Here is a 21,064-nt window from a genome sequence, read left to right as displayed (position 1 = left end):
AGCACTCTGCTCTCAGCCCTGCTGTCCTGGCCTGCTCCTTGTGGAAGGGGCAGAGCAAGCCTGAGGTGCTCAGGTGTACAAAAAATACAGCTCCAGTCAGTGCTCATCATCAAAGTTCAACCACTCGCACTAACCAGGGCCAAAGAGCAGCTCAGTCTTTCCAGAGGAAGGACAAAAAAACCCAAAACCAGCACAAAATGTAGCAAGCAAACACTGCCATCCCCTCCCACCACCCTGTGAGGAGAGCACCCTTCCTAGAGCCAGGGGATCACAAATCCCTGTGACAGCCCCAGCATGTGATGGTACTTCAGGACTGCAGTGTTAGGTTGTGTTGCAGTCTTAGGTTGTGTTTCAGACAGATTGTGACAATGAGGGAGCTTCAGAACTGCAAAAGGCTGAAGAAGGGTTCTAGGATATTCTGCTCCTTCTTCTACCCATGGATCCTGCACTGTCTTAACACCCCCAGAGAGAGGGTGAGGCACTCACTGCCTGCAGCTGCAGAGCCAGGTCATGCTTCTCCTGGATCATGGAGACTTGCTTCTCTTCCAGCTCCTTCCTCTTTGCCTCAGACTTCTCCAGAGCCTCCTTCAGCTTCTGGAATTCCTCCTTCAGGTTGGACATCTCCTTCTCAGTCTGAGCAGACTTGAGTAAAGGCTTGATCTTGAAGAACAGCTTCATCCAGGACCAGTTCTTGACAGCATTGAAGGCACGGATGTTCCACTGGATGGTGTAGAGGGCTTCCCTGGGGAATACAAGCACAGCATCATCGGGGGTGGACATCCCCCATGTCCCACCTGGCTTCTGCAGGCCTGGATAAGGCTCCCTTCTCCCCCAGCTGGACAAATGGCAGAATGGTGACCGAATGGGACACTGTCTGCACACTGTACTGGCCCTGCTGGGCTGGGTGGGGTGGCCTGGATCTCAGCTCTCCTCACTCTGCCTCTCTCTGAATCAAACCAGAGGCTCCTCACACCTAGATCCTCCCTACCAGGGCCATGCCAGACCTGTTCCAGGTTTGCCTCCATCCCTCAGGACCAATCACTGCAAACCCCACACAGGCAAACCCCATGGGTCAAACCCATGGATACATGCAGAAAGGACAAGGAGACACAAAGTTCTGCCTTTGCCCCCACAGCTCTACCTCCTGCTGATGATCTTCTGATACTCCACACGCATGAGGAACCCACGGATCCTGGCCTGGAGCATTGTCAGCACCTTGGCCAGACGTTCATCTCGCATCTCCTCCAGCAAGCCCAGCAAACCAGCCTTGAAAAACACCTGTGGGCAAGAGAGTGGAGTCACCAGCAGAAGGACAGAGGGCTCAGGGGTAACTCAGCCTGCCAGGGAAACATGGAGGTGCTCCCACACATGGCACAGGAACCAGACCTGGTTCCTGTCAGGCAGCAGTGACCTGCTCAGAGCTGCTTTCTCTTCCTCTGCCCTGCTGAGTCCCTTCAAGGGCCACACTGACCCTGCAGAGTGCCAGGGCACAGAGAGTAACAGCAGGGGAAATTTCTCCCTGCCAAGGACCAGCTGCCCTCTCTCACCTTGGTGTGACCAAACTTGTACTGTGCATGGTCCAGCTCCAGGGAGCTCAGCAGCTTCTCTGTGGCCTTCCTGCTGTCCACAAACTTGTCCTCTGGAATGGCTGCTGGGTTGAGGATACGGTAGCTGTGGGGAAAGCAGAGGGAGGCCATGCAAGAGGGAATGCAGCACCAGCATCACCCCAGAGCCCCAGGCATGCCAGTGCCCACTGGGGCCATGGGGCTGTGTGTGAACCAGCTGCTCCAGGGCACAGGATTGCAGGCACCAGGGAACCCTGGCAGAATTTAGTCCCTGAACATCAGGGAGACTGTGCCAGGAGGCCACTGCCCTCATTAGGCAGCATGGATGGGACCCTAAAGTGAGAACCCTGAGGATCCATCCCAAGGACAGAGAGAAATCTGAGCCAGGATCAGAGAAGCCTGAGCCTGTGGATGCCATGGGACAGAGACAGAGAAACAGCAAGTATTTCTCACAGCAGCTTGTGAGAATTTTTAGGAAGTTGTAAAGATGTGATAACTTGTTAAGCATAAACAATCTGCAGGTGGTGTTTCTCTACTTCACCTGTTCTCCTCAAAAACAGTGTGTGAGAAAGATGTTTGTATTACTTAGCCAATCAAATAAAATCTATTGTCTCACTCTATAAAAACCATGCAATTCTCTTGAATAAAACCTTCTTTGCTCTTTCCACAGTACTGCCTCTCACCTGTTCCTGTGTCATTATAAAAGCTGCACAGTTCTCTTGAATAAAACCTTCTTTGTTCTTTCTACGATACTGCCTCCTGCCTGTTCCTGTGTCATTCTCAGCACAAGAGTGACATGAACCTTGCCACCTTTCCCCTGCAGCAGCACCCCAAACACCCAGACCCCACCCCAAACCCTCCATGGCTGGCACCCCAGAGCCAGCAGCAGAGCAAACCCAAACTGGGCAGGCACTGGGGGTTCAGAGCAGCTCTGCACAAGCTGGGGAGCAGCTCAGAGCCAGGACAAGTCTGTCTGCCCTGGAAACACGTGCTGGGTGAGGAAGAGGAGGGCATTACCGCTGCTTGAACTCAGCGTAGAGGATCCTGTTGGGGAAGCCCTTGCGGCAGATGCGGATCCCTTCCAGGACCCCATTGCAGCGCAGCTGGTGCAGCACCAGGAAGGAATCCATGGCTCCTGTGGGGCAGGACACACACAGAGCACGGGCTCAGCCCAAGAAGACAGAGAAAATGCAGCTGCAGCCCAGGTCTGAACCCTGGGAACATCCCATGGTTTGAACATGGGTGTCAGCCTGTCCTGCAGGTGTGTGCTGAGCACAGTGCTGCAGCCTGGGCCTTGCATGTGGAACACTGTCACAGACATCTTTTATGAAAAATCCTTTCCTTAGGATTTTTCCTCCTGAGAAGCTGTCAGGACTCAGGAACAAAATGTAAACAATGGTTATCTGCTGCTGTGGAATGCAACAGGTGCATCTGTGATTGGTCTCATGTGGTTGTTTCTAATTAATGGCCAATCACAGTCAGCTGGCTCAGACTTTCTGTCCAAGACACAAACCTTTGTTATCATTCTTTCTTTTTCTATTCTTAGCTAGCCTTCTGATGAAATCTTTTCTTCTATTCTTTTAGTATAGTTTTAATACAATATATATCATAAAATAATAAATCAGCCTTCTGAAACATGGAGTCAGATCCTCATCTCTTCCCTCATCCTAAGACCCCTATGAACACAGTCACAGGACTCAGCCTGGAACACTCATCCCTGCCTGCTGTGCATCCCACTTTGGGTGTGCATCCATGCCAAATGCCAGGCTGCACACCCAACAGGAGAGCCTGGCAAAGCTCATTCTCCTCAGCACAGGAGATTGACCTGGGTCACAGGAGTTGCAGCACTGAGATGGGGTAAGGGCTCAGTGGCAGCATGAAGAGGGCTGGGGAGAGGGTGGGTGGCAGTTCCCAGGTGTGGCTGTGCCCAGCCCCCTGAGCTGTCCCATACCTGGGGTCTTTGTCTCGTTGGGGATGATGCAGCGCACGAAGTGGGGCTGGGTGGAGCGCAGGTTGGTCATCAGCTTGTTGAGGTTCTCCTGCAGGGCACACACACATGGGGTGAGGGGACAGCCCTGCTTCCCTGCAATGCTCCTCTCTCTCTCCAGCTCCTTTCCCCCACAGGCAGGGAGGGAGCAGGCCCTGAAGCCCCTCATGGCAGCAGAAAGGGAATTTCCTCTGCTATCCTGGCAGGGGACATGCCCACCTGGGGCAGGGTCAGTGCTCCTGCCAGGGTGGGACACTGTCCCATGGCACAGGGGGCTGGGCTGGCACACAGGACAGATGGCACTGGCAGGTTCTGATGTGCTACAGAAATTTGCAGTGCCAGATGCTCCCCAAGTGTTTGTAGGTAAAGTTTTGCTGCAGGAAGAGCCAGGGACACAGGACTGAGCAAATTCCTGGTACAGAGCTCTGTGCTCTGCACCCTGCAGTTCCTGTGCTGGTGTCCACACTGGCTGCAGACAGAGAATGTCAGGATATGCAGGATTTCCCTGCACCTCTACAGTGCTTCACTCCCTTTGGCTGTGCCAGACTGCTCCTCCTTTCCTCTCCAAGGCAACTCCACCCTTGATCTTTCCAGCTGCCTTCCCCTGCTTATCCAGGCTCAGCCTGTCCAGGACCAGCTCAGGGAACAGAACACCTGCCCACAGCTCCACATCACCATGGGGCACCTCCTCACCACAGACACCCTTTCCCAAGGCCTGTGACTTGTCCAGAAGGAACAAAGTCACACTTTTCCCTCAACAGGAGCTCTGCCACAGAGCTGCCTTCTGCAAGCACCTTGGCAAAGAATCACCCTGAGTTGGAAGGAACCCACAGGGATCATCCAGGGCAGCTCTGGCCCTGCACAGACACCCCAACAACCCCACCCTATGCCTGGGAGTGCTGTCCAAGCTCCTGGAGCTCTGGCAGCCTCAGGGCTGTGATCTTTGCCTTGTCACAAGGCTGCCATGGCAGGACACATCCCTCTGTGCTGCCTTCCAGTTGTTTGAGCTCTGGGCTGGACCAGTAACCCCAGTGGTGAGCATGGGCTGGAGCTATGTGACATCCTGAGCTGTCAAATGGGCCAGGTCACCCCCCAGCACAGGGAGCTGCCTGCTCAGACACCTGCAAGATCCTCCTCCATTGTCTTCTGTCCTTCCAGCTGACAGGAACGAGGAGAGAAGTAGCACAGACTTAAAGTGATGTTCATGGAATTAATTATCTAAACATCACTACAAGTCTTAACTGCCTCTCTCTCAGAGGTGGAGGAGCTGCCAAAAGCATCACGAGGGCAGGAGCAGCACGAGCCCAGCTCCAAGGGAAGGGAGCTCTGCCAGCCTGGAGCCTCCTGTCCTGCCCTGCAGCATGGGGACAGGGCTGGGACTCTGCCAGGCACAGCCCCCTTGGCCAGGGATGGAGGGAGTTGGGAGCTTTGGTCTAGTGGTGATCCCTCAGGAGCTCTGGTGGTCCCTCAGGCCCCAGGAAATGCAAGAAACCAAGAGTCTTGGCAGGGAAGTGTGACTGCTGGTGGGACCCTCAGCAGGTTTCCCTCATGGCCCTGGATGAGGGGCTGGCTCTCACCTTGTGCAGCTGGGACACTGTTTGGAAAGAAGCTGCCTTCTTACGTTTCTCCTTGGTCCCTGGTTTGTGAGGTTCCTCTGTTGGGTTAAAATATTGATTATTTACATCAGCAAAACATCTGCCTGCCTTGAAGGACTCAGGGGCACCCCTAAACCCCCCTAAAATTCCCACAGCCAGGGACAGGGATGCTGCACCAGGAGATGGGCATGGGGGAAGGGAAGGGAAGGGAAGGGAAGGGAAGGGAAGGGAAGGGAAGGGAAGGGAAGGGAAGGGAAGGGAAGGGAAGGGAAGGGAAGGGAAGGGAAGGGAAGGGAAGGGAAGGGAAGGGAAGGGAAGGGAAGGGAAGGGAAGGGAAGGAAGGGAAGGGAAGGGAAGGGAAGGGAAGGGAAGGGAAGGGAAGGGAAGGGAAGGGAAGGGAAGGGAAGGGAAGGGAAGGCTGAGGTAAAAACCGGGTGAGAGGGTTCCTCACCTGAAGCAGAGCCCACATAGTTCTCATAGAGGGAGGCCAGGAGCTTGTTCTGGGATTTCTGGAAGACGGACACCACCGTCTCGTTCAGGGGGTCCTTGTTCTTGTCCAGCCACCCCACGATGTTGTATGGCACCTGTCCCAGGACAGGGAAGGTCAGGCCAGCCCTGTCCCTGCCTGGGGGAGCTGTGGGGGCTGGGAGGAGCTGCCAGGACGTACCACACCAGCGTAGTGCACCACCTCAAAGTGCGCCTCGTACTTGCGCTTCTTGTCCGGCCGCGGCTTCTGGAAGTTGGGCGACTTCCCAATGTGGTTGTCGTAGAGCTTGGACTTGAAGGTCATGTCAGAGGCTTTGGGGAACATGCACTCCTCTTCCAGGATGGACAGGATTCCCATGGGCTGCAGGGAGAGGGGGGATAAAGAGGACTGAGCTCGGTGTTGCCATGTCCCATCCCAAAACAGGGATGCTCGGGAGATCCCATCCTAGTCCAGGTGCAAGACACTGGCCATGGGGCCAAGGTGTCACTGGCACATTCCTGACCTCCACGTGGGACTGGCCAGGCCTGCAAGACATGGCAGTTTGCCCTAGTCCAACAGATTGTTGAGAAGGAGGGATCCTCTCCAGGATTGCTCCTTTCCAAAAGAAAAAAATGAGTTTCCCTCATGTAATGGTGGAAATATTTTCTACAACCTGCTCTGAATCAGTGAATGCTCAAGAGGCACTGATGGGCTGCAAGTGGGTAGGAAAAAAAGGGGAAGAGATAATTGCTCTCTGGAGGAAAAGGCACCAGGTTTTGTTTCTACCCCAGGGGGTAGAAACAGAATTTCCATGTTTTCTTAAAGTCAAAGTTTGTGTGGAAAAGGTCTCAAGGGGCTGGAGGCTCCAAGCTGTAAGTATTGGGAAAAAAAACGTTGGGCATTTGCCACTGACCAGGGAGAGAATAATTAAATTTTGGTAGCAGAGCACCTCTCTCTTGCAGCCTTTGCAAACAAAACCCCTCAGCAGTACCATTTCTGTGCCCTGCCTCACACCCCACCTTCTCAATCAGGTCAATGCAGGCCTGCAGGTCCAGGCCGAAGTCAATGAAGACCCATTCGATGCCTTCCTTCTTGTATTCCTCCTGCTCCAGGACAAACATGTGGTGGTTGAAGAACTGTTGCAGTTTCTCATTGGTGAAGTTGATGCACAGCTGCTCAAAGCTGTTGAACTGCAAGAACAAAGCAGATGTGAGTCAGAAGGAGGAGTTCCAGAAGAGAAGGTGTCACCCTGATTTTTTAAGGTTTTCTAAGCCTTCTGATGTTTACATTCTTGTAACGAACATCTCACACACTTTATGTAAATAACTTATTGTTTTGCATTTTTTATGGAGGAGGAAGAGAAATTTGATGGACTGTTGGTTTGTCCAGTGTCATTGGAGAGGTGGCACTGTCACTTTTGGAATTCTATAAATGTTGCAGTCAGAAATTAAAAGTGCTCTTTTCACCTTGGGAGAGCTGTGTGTGCACATTGTGTTATTTCGTGTCCTACAGCAGCAGGAAGGGATTCACTCCTGTGCTTTGCCTGGCTGTGAAAGGTGATCCCTGCCAGGCTCAGCGGTGTGGCTGCCACAGCAGGTAGCCAGAGATGTGCCCACAGCAATGTTAAATCATTCCTGCTTGTTCCAGATACATCAACCCAGACAAGAGCCCCTATTCTCATCAAGGCCAGCACCTTCTTAGAGGAGCTCAAACCCCAGGGGACTGAGCTACCCTTACAACACTCCCTGAACCCACTGCAGGGGCCTGCAGAACTCACATCAAAGATCTCAAAGCCTGCAATGTCCAGCACCCCAATGAAGAACTGCCTGGCCAGCTTGGTGTCCAGGGTCTTGTTGATGCGGGTCACCAGCCACTTGAACATGCGGTCGTAGGTGGCTTTGGCCAGGGCCCCCACAGCATACAGCACCTGCAAGGCAAAGCCCAGAGCACACAGGGAGTGTCACACACATGGTTGATGAAAAATCCTTTCCTTAAATGTAAACAGTGATTATCTGCTGCTGAGAAATGCAACAGGTGCATCTGTGATTGGTCTCATGTGGTTGTTTTTAATTAATGGCCAATCACACTTCAGCTGTGTCTGACTCTCTGGTCAGTCACAAAATTTTATTATCATTCCTTTCCTTACTAGCCTTCTGATGAAATCCCTTCTTCTATTCTTTTAGTATAGTTTTAATATAATATATATCATAAAATATTAAACCAGCCTTCTGAAACATGGAGTCAACATTCTCATCTCTTCCCTCATCCTGGGACCCCTGTGCAAACCACCACAAGTGAGCTTCTCCCTGCTCCTGCAGGAGCCACAGGCTGACAGAGAGCTCCTCCTGGCACACAAAGGATGGACAGACACATCCAAGGAGTTTGTGGTCACAGCACAAGCTCCAAAATTAGCTTTGCATCCCTCATAGGTGTGTTCCTGCCTACCTGGCCTATCTTGCCTCCAGGGTTTTAGGATATAAATTCAGTTTAAAGTGACATTTTCAGAAGCCTTGTGCTTGGCCAGAGCCTACAGCCCACTTTGGATAGGACACCAGCTCCTGAGGTCCTTCTGAGCTGTGCTCAAGGACTGGCTTGCACTATTCAGGCCAGGTCTGGGTTCCCAGCTAGGGTGTGGCTGGAATCTGACAAGACAGATGTTTGACCCATTTGAGTCTTCTACAAGATCAACTCAGATGAGTGTTTAGATATCCACAGTTTTCTAATTTTCAGGGCTGAACTCTTCACAGGAGTGTGACTGTCTCTGGAACAGATCCACAGAACCTGGAACTGCTCTGGCTGGGATCCAACCCACATTTCAAAGACACCACATTGAATCTCCAGGCTTGGTTAATGTGCAAAACTATCAGCCAGCTCTGCCACCCATTTCCCCTGCTCCTAAAAGCCAAGAACTGTGGATACACCTTCTCCTCCTACACCCAAGACATTGAACTGAAGCAGCAGTGGCAGCCCAGTGTCCTGCTGTCCTGTCACTCACCTGCTCCACATTCTGCCCTTTGGTCACGTACTCATTGCCCACTTTGACACGAGGATGGAGCAGCCCCTTGATGAGTTCAGCTGAACTGATTCCCATGAGATAGGCAGCTTTGTCAGCACCTGCAAGGCAGCACAAAGGCATAAAGAGCCCTCAGGGAGGGTCTGGGTAGGGAAAAAGGAACCAAAATAAAAAATGACCTGCCCTCATGATCATCAGTGCTAACCACACTGTTTTATCGACCTCCTCCAGTGCCTGTTGTGATTTTCCATCTTGGATAGTCTAGGATGCTTTAAAGTTTGAACCTCCTGACTGAGAAGTTACCTTTTGGAGGCCTGCTGCACCTTATCAGGTGCTTATCAGGTTTCAGCCTTATTGGTCTGGGATTCTCTATGCATTTTCCAGTGGAGGTTTGAATTTCCATGCAGGGAATTTGAACTGGCCAGAAGAGAGGTGATTGTCTTTCATAAACTCCTGATAGCAGACTGTAGCTAGCAAATCACCTCTGCAGGGAAATCACTGCCATATCAAAACATTCATTAATTACCAGGTAGCAGCTAAAGGCTGTGTTGCCACTCCTGAGGCACAGAAAACTTTTCTTTCATGAATGTTAACGTGACAAAGACTGATCTAGGTAATAATTTCTGCTGGATCCCTGCTGAAACCTTCCAAGTATGTGCTAGAGCTCCTCCTTCTCACCCTCCTACATGCTGGAAATTCACCCTCTCCCACCAGGTTTGCTCTGCATCCTGACTGTTCTTAGATCTGTGAATTGCATTGGATTTTGCTGAGCAGCAAACCAGGAAAAGTGTTGGACAGTGATTGTGTCCTACTCTAGCAGCTCTTCAGGAAGCTCTGAGCTGGGCAGGTCCTGCTCCCAGCCTGGCTGGAATGCTGTCCAGTGAAGGGCAGGAGGACACTGCACAAGATGAAGCCCAGCAGGGCTGTGACACCCTGTGATGCTGCTGAGACAAGTCTGATGCTGCTGAGACCACCTTGAGAGAGACTGTCCCAAATATTCCTGCTCAAGGCCGAGCCCTTGGTGCACCCAGCAGGGCCTAAGTCAGTGAGGGATCAGGGTCCCTGACCTCCACAGCCCAGGCAGGGGAGTTATCCCAGCCTGGGCAGCTCTGGAGTGCTGGGGAAGATGAAACAGGAAAGCCTTATCAATATGATTGTCTGGCAAAAGATTTTGAGAATATGGAAACTATAAACAAGATTGAAATGAAAGCAAGCTTTGAGATACCTCAGTTACCGAACAACTGGAAAACAATGGCATGGCCAGCTGAAGGTGATCCCCTTTTGATGGAACAACACCCTCTGCTTGCAGACAGGCCCAAGGCTCAGAGCAGACCCTGCAGCTTGGCAGAAGGGGCCCAAAGAGGAGTTTTTAGGGTTTAAAATGTAACACAGTGTGGTAATGTAATGATTCTTATAGGCTGTATGTAAATGCTGTAGAATTTGTGTATTGTACTAGATTGGTTAGTGAGAATTAGAATATTCAACACAGTTTTATTGTATTGGAACGGGAACCTTGCTCTCTCACTCTCTCTTTTACTCTTTTGCTCTCTCTCATCCTCTTTACCACACTCTTGCATTCTCTTTCTTTCCCACTCTCTTTACTTCTCTTTTCTGCTCTGGGCTGTGTCTGGCAGCTCCCAGCAGGGCCCTGCCCCCAGGCCCTTTGCAATGAACCCCAAGTTCCAGCCCTGGCTGCAGAGATCTCTCGTGTCTGTCTGTCCTGACCATCCTACCCCCCACTGCTCCTGCACTGGAGCCCAGAGCCCCACTCACTTTCAGTGCCATCAGCCTCTGCCTGCTCCTCCCGCTGCTTTTGCTTGAATTTCATGTTCCCAAAGTGCATGATGGCCCCCACTATTTTATAGGAGCCGTATTTCTCATCGCTGCTGAAGCCCAGGATGTCCATGGCATGCTGAGGAGACACACAAGACAGTAGAGACAGAACAAATTCACCACGCTGAGGTGAGGGTTGGTTCTTCTCCCACTGTCTCCTAAGGTACTCTCCCTGTCCTGGGGCTGGGCAGGATGCCCTCTCTGGTGGGCACTCAACCAAGGAATCCTGTCCATGGGGTTTGAATGTGGCTCCAGCTCCCACAAGACCCACTTGAAAGCCAAAGGACTGGCTTAGCATCCACAAGGAGGAGGTTCTCCAAGCTAAGGGCTCAGGAGGAGATCTGACTGATCTCTACAGCTCCCTGACAGAAGGGGGCAGCCAGGGGGGTCAGGCTCTGCTCCAGGGAACAGGGACAGGATGGGAGGGAATGGCCTCAGGCTGGTTCAGGTTGGACATCAGGAGGAATTTCCTCACAGAAGGAATTGTCAGGCATTGGCAGGGGCTGTCCAGGGCAGTGCTGGAGTCCCCATGCCTGAAGGTGTCCAAGGAAGGGCTGGACATGGCACTCAGTGCTCTGGGCTGGGTGTCAGGGTGGGGATAAATCACAGCTTGGACTCAACCATCTTGGGGGTCTTTTCCAAATTTAATGATTCTGGAATCTTCCTTCTCATGGGCACTATGGGAAATGCTAATGTGCCTCAGGCCCTTCCTGATGCAGGGATTGACTCTCCCTTCCCTGCCTGGATGAGGCCGTTGGTGCAGATCAGAGTCACTCTGCCCCTTCCTGGAGGCTCCCAACAACCACCAATGACCCACAGGGAAATCCCAACTGATTTAAAGAGGGGCACACAGAGGGAAATCCCAACTGATTGAAAGAGGGAAGGCAGGGCACACCCCCAGAGCTGCCCAGAGGAAGGCTGTGCACATACATCTGTGGCCATCAGCTCCTCGCCGTCATCCAGGTTGTCCACTGTTGTCACCCCCTGGGAGCAGAAGTGGTAGTCGTAGGGGTTGAGGGACAGCAGCAGCATATCTGCAGGGGGAGGACATGCAGAGGGTGAGCCAGCCTGGCAGGGACAGCCCTGCACTCAGATGGAGCAGGAAGGCTTTCCCAGCCTCACCAGCTGGGGGAGGAACGGCCTCTTCCAGCACAGGCAGGTCCACACGTGGGTCCACCTCTTCTGTGCTTGCCTCCTGCTTGCTATCTTGGGATATGGCCTGGCTGCAGACTGATTTAGAAGTGGCCACCATGCCCTTGTGACTCCAGATAAGATTACTGCTCCCTCAGACCTGCCTAATAAGGTGCTGTTCAGCACCAAGCTCAGGAGCCCTCAGCCAAGAGCTGAGCACCCCAGGGGCTGTGCCAGCCATCCTTCTGCGTGGGGAAAGGCTTCCTGAGTGGGATGTGGCACCAGGAGGCTGCTCAGAGCTGCCCCAGCACAAACTCAGATCAATGGAGCTGTCCTGAGGATCACATCTACACCAGTGTCCTGAGGATCACATCTACAGCAGTGCCCACAGAGAGCTGGGCAGCTGTGTCCCAGCTCACCTGGAACAGGTCATCTCACCTGCTGAGCAGGCTCCAAAACACTTCTTTCCATCCCAAAATGAGTAAATGTGCAGCCTGCACACGCTGAGGTCAGTGCTGTACCAACCAGCCCATGAGGACTCTGTGCAAGGCAGCTTTGCAAAGCACATTCCCACCTTGCAGACAGACCCTGGGTGATCTCTGCTCCTACACAGTGGCAGAAAGGGCTTTAGTCTGGATTCTCTGCCTGTGAGGATCATGGAGGCTGGGCTAGATGGCCTCCTGAAATCCCTTCCACCCTGAATTCCACCAATCCCATGATGTTGCACAGCCAGCAAAGCATTCAAGGGCAGAACCTGCATGGTGAGTTGGGTCTGCTCATTCCTGTGGACCCCAAAGTGACTCTGAGAGCTCTGTTGAGCTCTCTGGGGCAGTTTTCAGGCCATCCTGCTCTAAGGGCTGTGCTGCATCTTTGGCTGCCCTACCTTGCAGCTCTGGTTTCTTCCCAGACAGGATCTGGTAGAAGATGTGGTAGCTTCGCTCTTTGGGTTGCTGGAAAATCACTCTGGATTTTTCCAGAAGATCTAGAATGAAATAGGGCAGAGAGATCAGAGCAGGGCTTGTCCCTTCCCAGAGCTGAGCACAATGTGATGGGATGAATTCATTGCCCAGGGCAGCTACTCACAGATGTCAATGTCTGCAGAGGCCAATTTCCCTGAGGGACCAAAGTGGATCCGGATGAACTTGCCCTGAAAACACCCACAGGAGTTAAATGCTGGGCTTGTCTACAGAGCTACAGCTCTGAACAGCCTCTAGAAACTGAATTCATTTCCCACTTCTTGAGCTTCTGCTGATGCCAGGCAACTTACTGAACTCTGTAAAGGGGTGAAGTTCTCTGCTTTGTAATGTGAAGAAGCTCAAAGAGCATTGCCCAAGGGTTTAAATACCAGGCAGGCAGAAAGTTCACTGACAGCAGCTAAACCCCTGTCCTCAGGTCTATTCTTACCACTGAGCATTCTGTGACACAGAGGCTGCCTGCAGCCCCTGCTCCGTGCTGGGCTCAGGGTCTCCCCCAGCAGTGCCTCCCTCCCCTGCAGGCACAGCAGAGCCAGGCTGGGCTCAGCAAAAACGGCGCTGCTTCCTGGAAGGGACACACTTGTCTGTCCCAGAGCACCCCAGGCTGTGCTCAGTGTCCCTCTCAGCTTTGGAACTGCCAGGGATGTCACAGGCTGTGACACCAGGGCTGTTTGTGCTGGCCACCATTTGCTGCACTGAAAAACCAGAACAACGTGGCTCTGGCAGTCCAGTGCCACTGGGAAGCAGCTCCATCTCCCTGCCACGTGCATGTGGCTCCCAGGGCACAGTGCCACCCCCTGTGCATGCAGCCCACCCCAGCAGCCCCAGCTCCCTGCCTGTGAGGCACTCACAAAACGCGAGGAGTTGTCGTTCCTTATGGTTTTGGCATTGCCAAAAGCCTCCATGGCTGGGTTAGCCTCGATGATTTGATCCTCGAGGGTGCCCTGGGGGACAAAACCAAAGGGTGTGTCACACAGCCAGAGGGGATCTTCACCAAGAGCACAGAGCAGTGCCAGGGGCTGCGCTCCTCAGCTGTCCCTGAGACCTGCTGCCCCCGAGGCAGCTCCGTTTATCAGCACAGCTGGGGTTTGCAGCAGTGCCCCCTGTGCCTTCTCCTCACCCAAACTGGTGAGGAGAGGCCACAGAGCTGGCACCAGCCCCAGGCTGCTGTCCCCTCTGCATACAGCAGTCCTTGCCCCCTTTCTTAGGAGCTACACTATGCAAACCAAGAGCAAGCTCATGTTGTCACAACAGGCTGAATCATTTCAGGCTATCTGGTGTCAGGCATTTCCTCTTCCACCAAACCAAAGTCTAGGGCAGCTCACATCAACAGCACATTGTGAAACAAGGTACCTACACCAACAACATGCATTGCAGGATCCCACTGTGATGGGAATGCACCACAAGTGCCAGCTGGCATGATCTGCTGGAATACTGGGGCTCTCCTGAGCAAGCCCTAAGATGAATCCTCTCCTAACCTCGTTTTTCCATGTGTGTTCCTCTGTTCAAGGATAGAGACAGCCTCTGCCTAATGCAGGTAAAGCAGGACAAGGATTCAAGGAGAGGAGCAAGAGACTGCTACACCACATGGAGGATGGTGGGGTTTGACACCTGCTACAGAGTTTGCTGCCACAAACACCTGCAGGACTTTTCATGGGAGCTTTGCCCATGCTCTGACACATTACACAGGGCTTTCCTCAAGTGGGAAACACCAGCTCTGGGCTCTGCCCACCCAGAGCCACCCTCTCTTTCCAATGCTGGAACCACAACTGCTCCCCACCTCTGCAGCTCAGATGTGTGAAGGGCAAAGGAGACAGGGAGCAGCTGTGCATCACACAGTCACCAACACACTATCACCTGAGTATCCCTTGAGCTCTTATCTCTAAATTCAGCCTGGCCTGGGCAGCCCCAAGACCCACAGGTCCAGCCCCTGAGCTGTCTCACCCTGTTTGTCCCAGTGGACACTCGTGTGATGATGAACATCCCCAGGCAAGGGTGTGCACCAGCTAAAGGCTCAGAGAAACCAAGGATGTGTGACTGAGCCCTTGGGGCGTTGGGAGCCACAGGGGATGAACCTTTGCTGGGCTTCCTTGGAGGAAACACCTCAGAAATGTCCCCCAGGCAAGGACATCAGCTCTGGATAGAAATGAATGTTTCTGTCCAGAGTAATTATCCCTTGAAGGAGAGGCTGGAGTGAGAAAGGCAGAAAGAGATGAAACAGCAAAGCTTCCAGCTGTGGGAAGGAGGCAGATACAAGGCCAAGAGGAGAACTAAACACTGCCCAGGTGCTGCTCCCAGACCTGAGGAGGAGGCCCCACACATCACCCCATCACAGATCTGTGGTGCAGCAGAACTCTGTCCTCAGCATTACAGAGCCCACAACACTTACCCCAGTTTTAGTGGCAAGAGCTGCCTAGAGAAAGGAGAGAAAATGATCTTTAGAAATCCAGAAAAGCCAGGCAAGAACCACAAGAAGCATGGTCAGAAAAGCAGGGCATGACCATTTAGTGCCAAAAAAAAAGTCCAAGAGAAAAAAAAAACTCGGAGGATTAAACTTTATAGGACAGGCCAAAAAGTTGTTAAATAGATTAGCTCAAGAAAATAAAGAAATGCATGAAAAAGCAAGAACAGTTAAATTCAAACTTGAAGAAGAGGAAAGAAAATAATGCTGAAGTATTGCTTGTCTGATACCTAAAGCAGCCAGTTTGCTTCCTCGAGGGGAAAGCAGCTGGAGCCTCAAAGTATCCAGAAGAAATAAGCAATTGCAAGGGCAGCTCAAAAATAACCAGCACCAAAGAAAAGCCAGATTCAAAACAAGAGCAAGAAAAGCACAAGGTAGAAAAGGGTCAAAATCAACAAAAGGAGGGGGAAAAAAAGGAGAAAATGCTGAAAAGCAAGGCTTAAAAGAGGCAAGGTGGGAAATGGAAGGTTTACTTCATCACTTTAGTGTTTCTTAAGAGGATCACTGGGGTGTTGAAAGAGGAAGAGAAGAGAAAGAGAGCAACTGAAGCACCTCTTCCAGGCTGCACAGACTGAGCAGCCACATTAAAAAAAAAAAAAATCCATTTCCCCTTGAGTAGAATAATTTCAAGCCTTGCTTGTTCAAAAGTCAGGGAAAAGCCAAGCCCTGGGTGGGTCAGAACAAAACGCAAAAAGTTGGGGAAGAAAAAATAAGAAGAAGGGGGAAGGTGGGGAAAAAATTAAAAAACAAAAAAAAAGAAAGAAAGGAAGAAAACAACAAGAACTTGTTTGAAAAGAAGATCTTACTAATTTCTTGCCCGGTGTGTCGCCCAAGGCTGCGACAATGGCAAAGTACTGAATGACCCGCTTGGTGTTTACAGTCTTACCAGCACCAGATTCTCCGCTTAGAGTAACAGAAATACACAGATAAGGGCATGAGGCAAAGAACAGGTAAAATCCTGTGCTTAGAGTAACAGAAATACACAGAGAAGGGTGTGAGGCAAAGAACTGGCACAACCATCCCTGACAAGCCAAGCCTCGGAGGATGCAGCTCTCAGGGGTACATGGGGGTACGTGCTTGTGTTTGGGGTTTGCCCTCGGTGCCACACCAGCTCCGGGCTGTCCGTGTGTCCCAGCAGGGCTCAGCTTGCCCTCAGTGCCACACCAGCTCCGGGCTGTCCGTGTGTCCTGGCAGGGCTCAGCTTGCCCTCAGTGCCACACCAGCTCCGGGCTGTCCGTGTGTCCCAGCAGGGCTCAGCTTGCCTTGGGAGCCACACCAGCTCCAGGCTGTGCGTGTGTCCTGGCAGGGCTCAGTTTGCCCTCAGTGCCACACCAGCTCCGGGCTGTCCGTGTGTCCCGGCAGGGCTCAGCTGTGGGCCTGGGGGCTGCAGCTGTCCGGGATCAGCCCCGGAGCTCTGAGCACGGCCGGCCTTGCTGGGGCATGGCGGGGATGGCAGCAGGGGCACGGTGCCGGGGTGCAGGGTGCCCGCTGAGGGGGGCTGAGCTCATCCCTATAGTTAGTGCTGCTGTGCCATTGTAATCCCGGAGCACAAAGAGCCGGGGGGAGCGGGGCCGCCACCGGACACTCGCCAAGCATCTCTCTGCAGCCCCTGCCTTTCCTAATTAGGCCATGGCCCAGGCTAAAAATGTCCCTGGCTCCTGGCAGCGGCGGAGGGTCCTTTAGAGTCCTTTATATAGCCCTTATCTAGATGTCACTTGAAATCAACCTGGCCTCCACCCTCCCACATCACCCTTCTCCCTCCGGCCACCATGTCGCTGCGGCCTTGGCCTCCATCTCTGCTTTCCCCCGGAGGGTGCCGGGGCTCGGGGCGCTCCCGCAGCTGTCGGGGTGCGGGGGAGCCCGGCCCGCGCGGGGCTTTGTCACCTGGCACGGTGGCGGGGCAAGGGTGACAGCTGCCGCCATGGGGAGGGGACACTGCCGGGGGGGCTGCTCTGGGCACAGGGTGCCCGTGCAAGGGAGCACAGCACGGGGATGCAGCGACACTTACGTGATGAGCATGGACTGGTTTTCACGGTCTGCAAGAGAAGGAGCCGGTGTTAAGCAGGGCTGCCGGGTGCCAGGAGCCTGGGTGGCCGGGATGGGGTCCCCCAGGGCAGGGCTTACTGCGGAGCATGTCATTGTAGGCGTTGTCAGCAATGGAGTAGATGTGCGGCGGGGCCTCCGAGCGCCGCTTGCCCTTGTAGGCTGCCACCACGGGCGCCGTGTACACCGGCAGCCACTTGTAGGGGTTGATGGTGACACAGAAGAGCCCCGAGTAGGTCTGCAGGGGGAAAATGGGTAGATGAGGGATGTCCCAATGTCCCCTGACCTCCCCATCCCAAGGGTGCCGTGGGCTTACGTAGATCATCCAGTGGGAGTAGCGGCGCTTCAGGTTGTAGAGCACAGAGGCCTCGTTGAGGTGTGTCAGCATGGCCATGTCCTCAATCATGTCAAACTTGGGGGGGTTCATGGGCTGCACCTCGTCCTCCTTCACCACCCGTGTCTGTCAGATGAGGGGGACACGTCAGAGGGACCCCAGCCCTCACCGAGCACCCTCTGCCCCAAAACCTGCCAGGTGGGGACAAAACCCTGACAGTCCCGTGCTGGGGACAACCTTGGTCCCTGTGCCTGCTGTCGTCCTGGCAGGGCTGCCCAATGTTCTGGGTGACAGCCCCAGGGCAGCCCCAGCAGCACCCAGCCACAAAGCCCAGCTGGGACAAGCACACCCAGCTTGTTCCCTCCTCAGGGAGAGGCTTGAGCCTGAGCTCAGGTTGTGCTGAGCCTGACAGAGGGGTCCAAGGTATTCCCCCAAAATGTGTTTGACACCCCCATCCTGTGTTCTTCTTCCCAGCCTTAAAGCCCATGCCAGCACTGCCTTTTGCTCCAAAGACATCCCTGGTTATTTGGGCAAACAGCTGAAGCCTGTGCTCCATCACTTAAAACTGGATTTATTTAATCCCACGAGACCAAGCACGGGGAAAATATCACATTACATATCTGGCCTGGATGGAGAAGCTGGATTTAGCAAATGGTCTTGTTAATAAAGACTAAATTAAATCTTTCAGAGGTTTATCTTTTTCATGGGTGAAGATGAAGCACGTGGTGTTAAAAGGCACCAGGTGTTAAAAGCAACACAGAAGGATAAAGGAAGGCTTTATGTCTCAAAACTTTCTGCTGGAAATGCTTATCCAGGGAAAGCTGATATAGTTTCTGATTTAGTAAATCCATGACAAATTAATAAAAAGACAGTTTCAAGAGGAAACAGCAAAAAAAGGGTTTGGAAACTGCTCTGTTCTCAGAATTGGAAGGTGTTCTAAATATCAGAAGAAACTTCTAAAATTTATAACTCCTCTATGACAAATTTCACTTTGGAGAGGGCAAATCTCTTTACTTGCTTTCCAAAATTCAGACAAAATATTTTCAAAGCCTTGACACTTTTCAAAGACAATTACATATTTCTTTTTTCACATTTAGCAACCACAAACCGTTCTTAGTGCTATTCTGACTAGAGAAGAAATAGAAATAATAAAGTCTATCATCTACTGCCTGGTGAGGTCCTTGTTCTTTCCCCAGTTTCACACCAGTGTGCTCTGCAGTGAAGTTGCACAAATTGTTCATAATACTATTCTGACTAGAGAAGAAATAGAAATAATAAAGTCTATCATCTACTGCCTGGTGAGGTTCTTGTTCCTTTCCCCAGTTTCACACCAGTGTGCTCTGCAGTTAAATTGCAGGGTCATGAGACTTCCATAGTGAAGAGAGGAATATTAATTAAGCTCATTTGCAGCTAATTGCACTGGATATTATCTTGACAAATACCAGCTGGTCCTTGCTTGTTTTGCCGCGGAAAGCTGGAGCCTCTTCACCCGTCACAGCCTGTCCTCCCATCAGCTCACCCCACTGCAAATCTGGGCTAAAAGGAGCAGGAATTGGCCAGCTGGCCCCTTACCTGTTGTTCCAGGCTGCGGGATGAGCCAGGCACTGGTTCAGCATCACAAAGGGCTGTGCTGGGGGTGCTCCCCATCCAGGAGCTGTGCTGGGCCAGCCCCACCGTGCCCTCGGTGTGTCCCGCAGGACACCCACAGGGCTGTGACAGCAACCCCTCGGTGGGAGATGCTGAACTGGTGCCACCCTTGGCAAGGAACCGGCCTACGTGTGCTGACACTGCCGTGTGTGTCCCCCCAGGGCACCACTGATCAGGGTTATCAGCAAGAGCTCATGGCTTCAGACGTGATCCTGTCACACGTATCCCCCTCCACACACACTTGCTCTCCCTTGGAAAAGGAAAGGAATTTGCTTACTTCCTTATCTTTGGTTTCCACAGTGACTTTGCCACCAGAGCTTTCTTTTATTTCCACTTCGATATAGGCTTCTTTCTCATCTGGGATCCAAGCTCGCTTCTTCCCTGGAGGAGACGTGGGGAAAGGAAAAGGAAAGGAAAAGGAAAGGAAAAGGAAAGGAAAAGGAAAGGAAAAGGAAAGGAAAAGGAAAGGAAAAGGAAAGGAAAAGGAAAGGAAAAGGAAAGGAAAGGAAAGGAAAGGAAAGGAAAGGAAAGGAAAGGAAAGGAAAGGAAAAGGAAAGGAAAAGGAAAGGAAAGGAAAGACAATAGAGGTTGTAATGTAGGAGACCATGTGAAATTGTCAACTGAAAGCCACATAAATGCATTTTGATAATGTGGAAGGACAGTGATTATTCTTTCCTATGTTCTTGGTCATAGCAACAGGGATTTCTTTGCCTTCTGCACGTTTGGCAGCTTTTTACTTAGGTGGGGTCAACTTCTAGCCTGACAGAAATCTGCTGCCTTGTGTGCCTGCACTCAGACTGTCATGAGAAGAGAAGAGAAGAGAAGAGAAGAGAAGAGAAGAGAAGAGAAGAGAAGAGAAGAGAAGAGAAGAGAAGAGAAGAGAAGAGAAGAGAAGAGAAGAGAAGAGAAGAGAAGAGCCTTCTTTTCTGCCAAACTGCAAGGAGCAAGTTGGGCCCTGGATCCCAAGCCATGGACGAGCAGGGTGGCTGGGACAGAGGGGACACCTCCAAAATGAAAGAGCTGCAGAAGGTTTTGACACCAGTCCCCCAGCCCTCCTGTCCCTCAGGGTCAGGGGAGATGAAGGATCACCTCCACCCACACCTCAGCAAACCAGGGCAAAGTCAAAAACCTGCTTTTCTCACTTGTGAGATCTTCTCACCTTCCAGGATGCTGGGGGTGATGCCTTGAGGAGCAGCACAGGGAGAGGGGCAGGGAGGACTCCTGGGAGAGCCACGGCAGAGAGGCAGGCTCGGGGACAGACCTGAGCTGTGCTGGGCTCGGGGACACCTGGGCTGTGCTGGGGTCAGGGACACACCTGGACTGTGCTCGGGGACACACCGGGCTGTGCTGGGCTCAGGGACACACCCGGGCTGTGCTCGGGGACACACCGGGCTGGGCTCGGGGACACTCCCGGGCTGGGCTCGGCGACACACCCAGGGTGGGCTCGGCAGCCCGGGGCTCTCTCTTACCGTCGAACGGGACGGTCTGGAGCTTCAGCTGCTCCGTGTAGCTTTTCCGCAGGTACGGAGCAGCCTCCCCAAACTCGCTCATGTCCAGCAGAGACAGCTTGTCCATCTTGGGAGACTCGGCAGCAGCAAAGGAAGAGTGAAAGACACCTGAGCACTGAAAGGAGGGAAGGACAAGGGGTCAGTGCACGGGGAAGGTGCTCACTGCAGGGTTGAGAACCACGAGTGACACGGTCACCAAACAAACTTTTGATTTTCGGGAGTGAGAGAAGACAGGGACAACAATGCTAGCTGATAAAAATTACATTAATAAGACAATTACTGATACTTTCCCTTCTGATGCTGCCATCCCCCCACTGGAAGTCCCAACTGGGTGAGCTGAAATCACTTTGCTGTCAAACTCCACATTCCCACTTTAGGTGAGATTGTCAGTAACAGCCCTTTCCTTGATAAGCTCAGCTAAAACCCATCCCAGCTCTACAGACCCGCTGGAGCCCTGCACAGACCCAGGGCTGTTCTGCTGAGCGATACTGCAGCAAGATAAAAGCA

The 21,064-nt window shown here is 52.5% G+C and overlaps 1 protein-coding gene across 1 annotated transcript in view; it reads right to left on the bottom strand.

Moving 5' to 3' along the window:
- The window catches only part of MYH7B (myosin heavy chain 7B), a 32,250-nt gene extending 11,650 nt beyond the window's left edge, over window positions 1-20,600 (bottom strand). The window contains exons 1-22 of the mRNA XM_064730298.1: window positions 20,519-20,600; window positions 19,327-19,430; window positions 17,385-17,528; window positions 17,150-17,306; window positions 17,034-17,061; window positions 15,832-15,928; window positions 13,416-13,508; window positions 12,674-12,737; window positions 12,474-12,572; window positions 11,390-11,493; window positions 10,400-10,538; window positions 8,609-8,727; window positions 7,391-7,540; window positions 6,633-6,803; window positions 5,815-5,994; window positions 5,599-5,731; window positions 5,130-5,188; window positions 3,517-3,604; window positions 2,583-2,700; window positions 1,548-1,671; window positions 1,142-1,278; window positions 487-742 (exon numbers count right to left, since the gene is read on the bottom strand). Of these exons, the coding sequence (XP_064586368.1) occupies window positions 487-742; window positions 1,142-1,278; window positions 1,548-1,671; window positions 2,583-2,700; window positions 3,517-3,604; window positions 5,130-5,188; window positions 5,599-5,731; window positions 5,815-5,994; window positions 6,633-6,803; window positions 7,391-7,540; window positions 8,609-8,727; window positions 10,400-10,538; window positions 11,390-11,493; window positions 12,474-12,572; window positions 12,674-12,737; window positions 13,416-13,508; window positions 15,832-15,928; window positions 17,034-17,061; window positions 17,150-17,306; window positions 17,385-17,528; window positions 19,327-19,430; window positions 20,519-20,600 (2,646 nt within the window). The remainder of the gene's footprint in view (window positions 1-486; window positions 743-1,141; window positions 1,279-1,547; window positions 1,672-2,582; window positions 2,701-3,516; window positions 3,605-5,129; window positions 5,189-5,598; window positions 5,732-5,814; window positions 5,995-6,632; window positions 6,804-7,390; window positions 7,541-8,608; window positions 8,728-10,399; window positions 10,539-11,389; window positions 11,494-12,473; window positions 12,573-12,673; window positions 12,738-13,415; window positions 13,509-15,831; window positions 15,929-17,033; window positions 17,062-17,149; window positions 17,307-17,384; window positions 17,529-19,326; window positions 19,431-20,518) is intronic.
- Between the last annotated feature and the right edge of the window lie 464 nt (window positions 20,601-21,064).

The sequence above is a fragment of the Zonotrichia leucophrys genome, chromosome 20 (assembly GCF_028769735.1).
Source record: "Zonotrichia leucophrys gambelii isolate GWCS_2022_RI chromosome 20, RI_Zleu_2.0, whole genome shotgun sequence".
NCBI lineage: Eukaryota > Metazoa > Chordata > Aves > Passeriformes > Passerellidae > Zonotrichia > Zonotrichia leucophrys.
The sequence above is the reverse complement of the archived record's forward strand: the minus strand, read 5'-3'. Positions and strand labels throughout refer to the sequence as shown.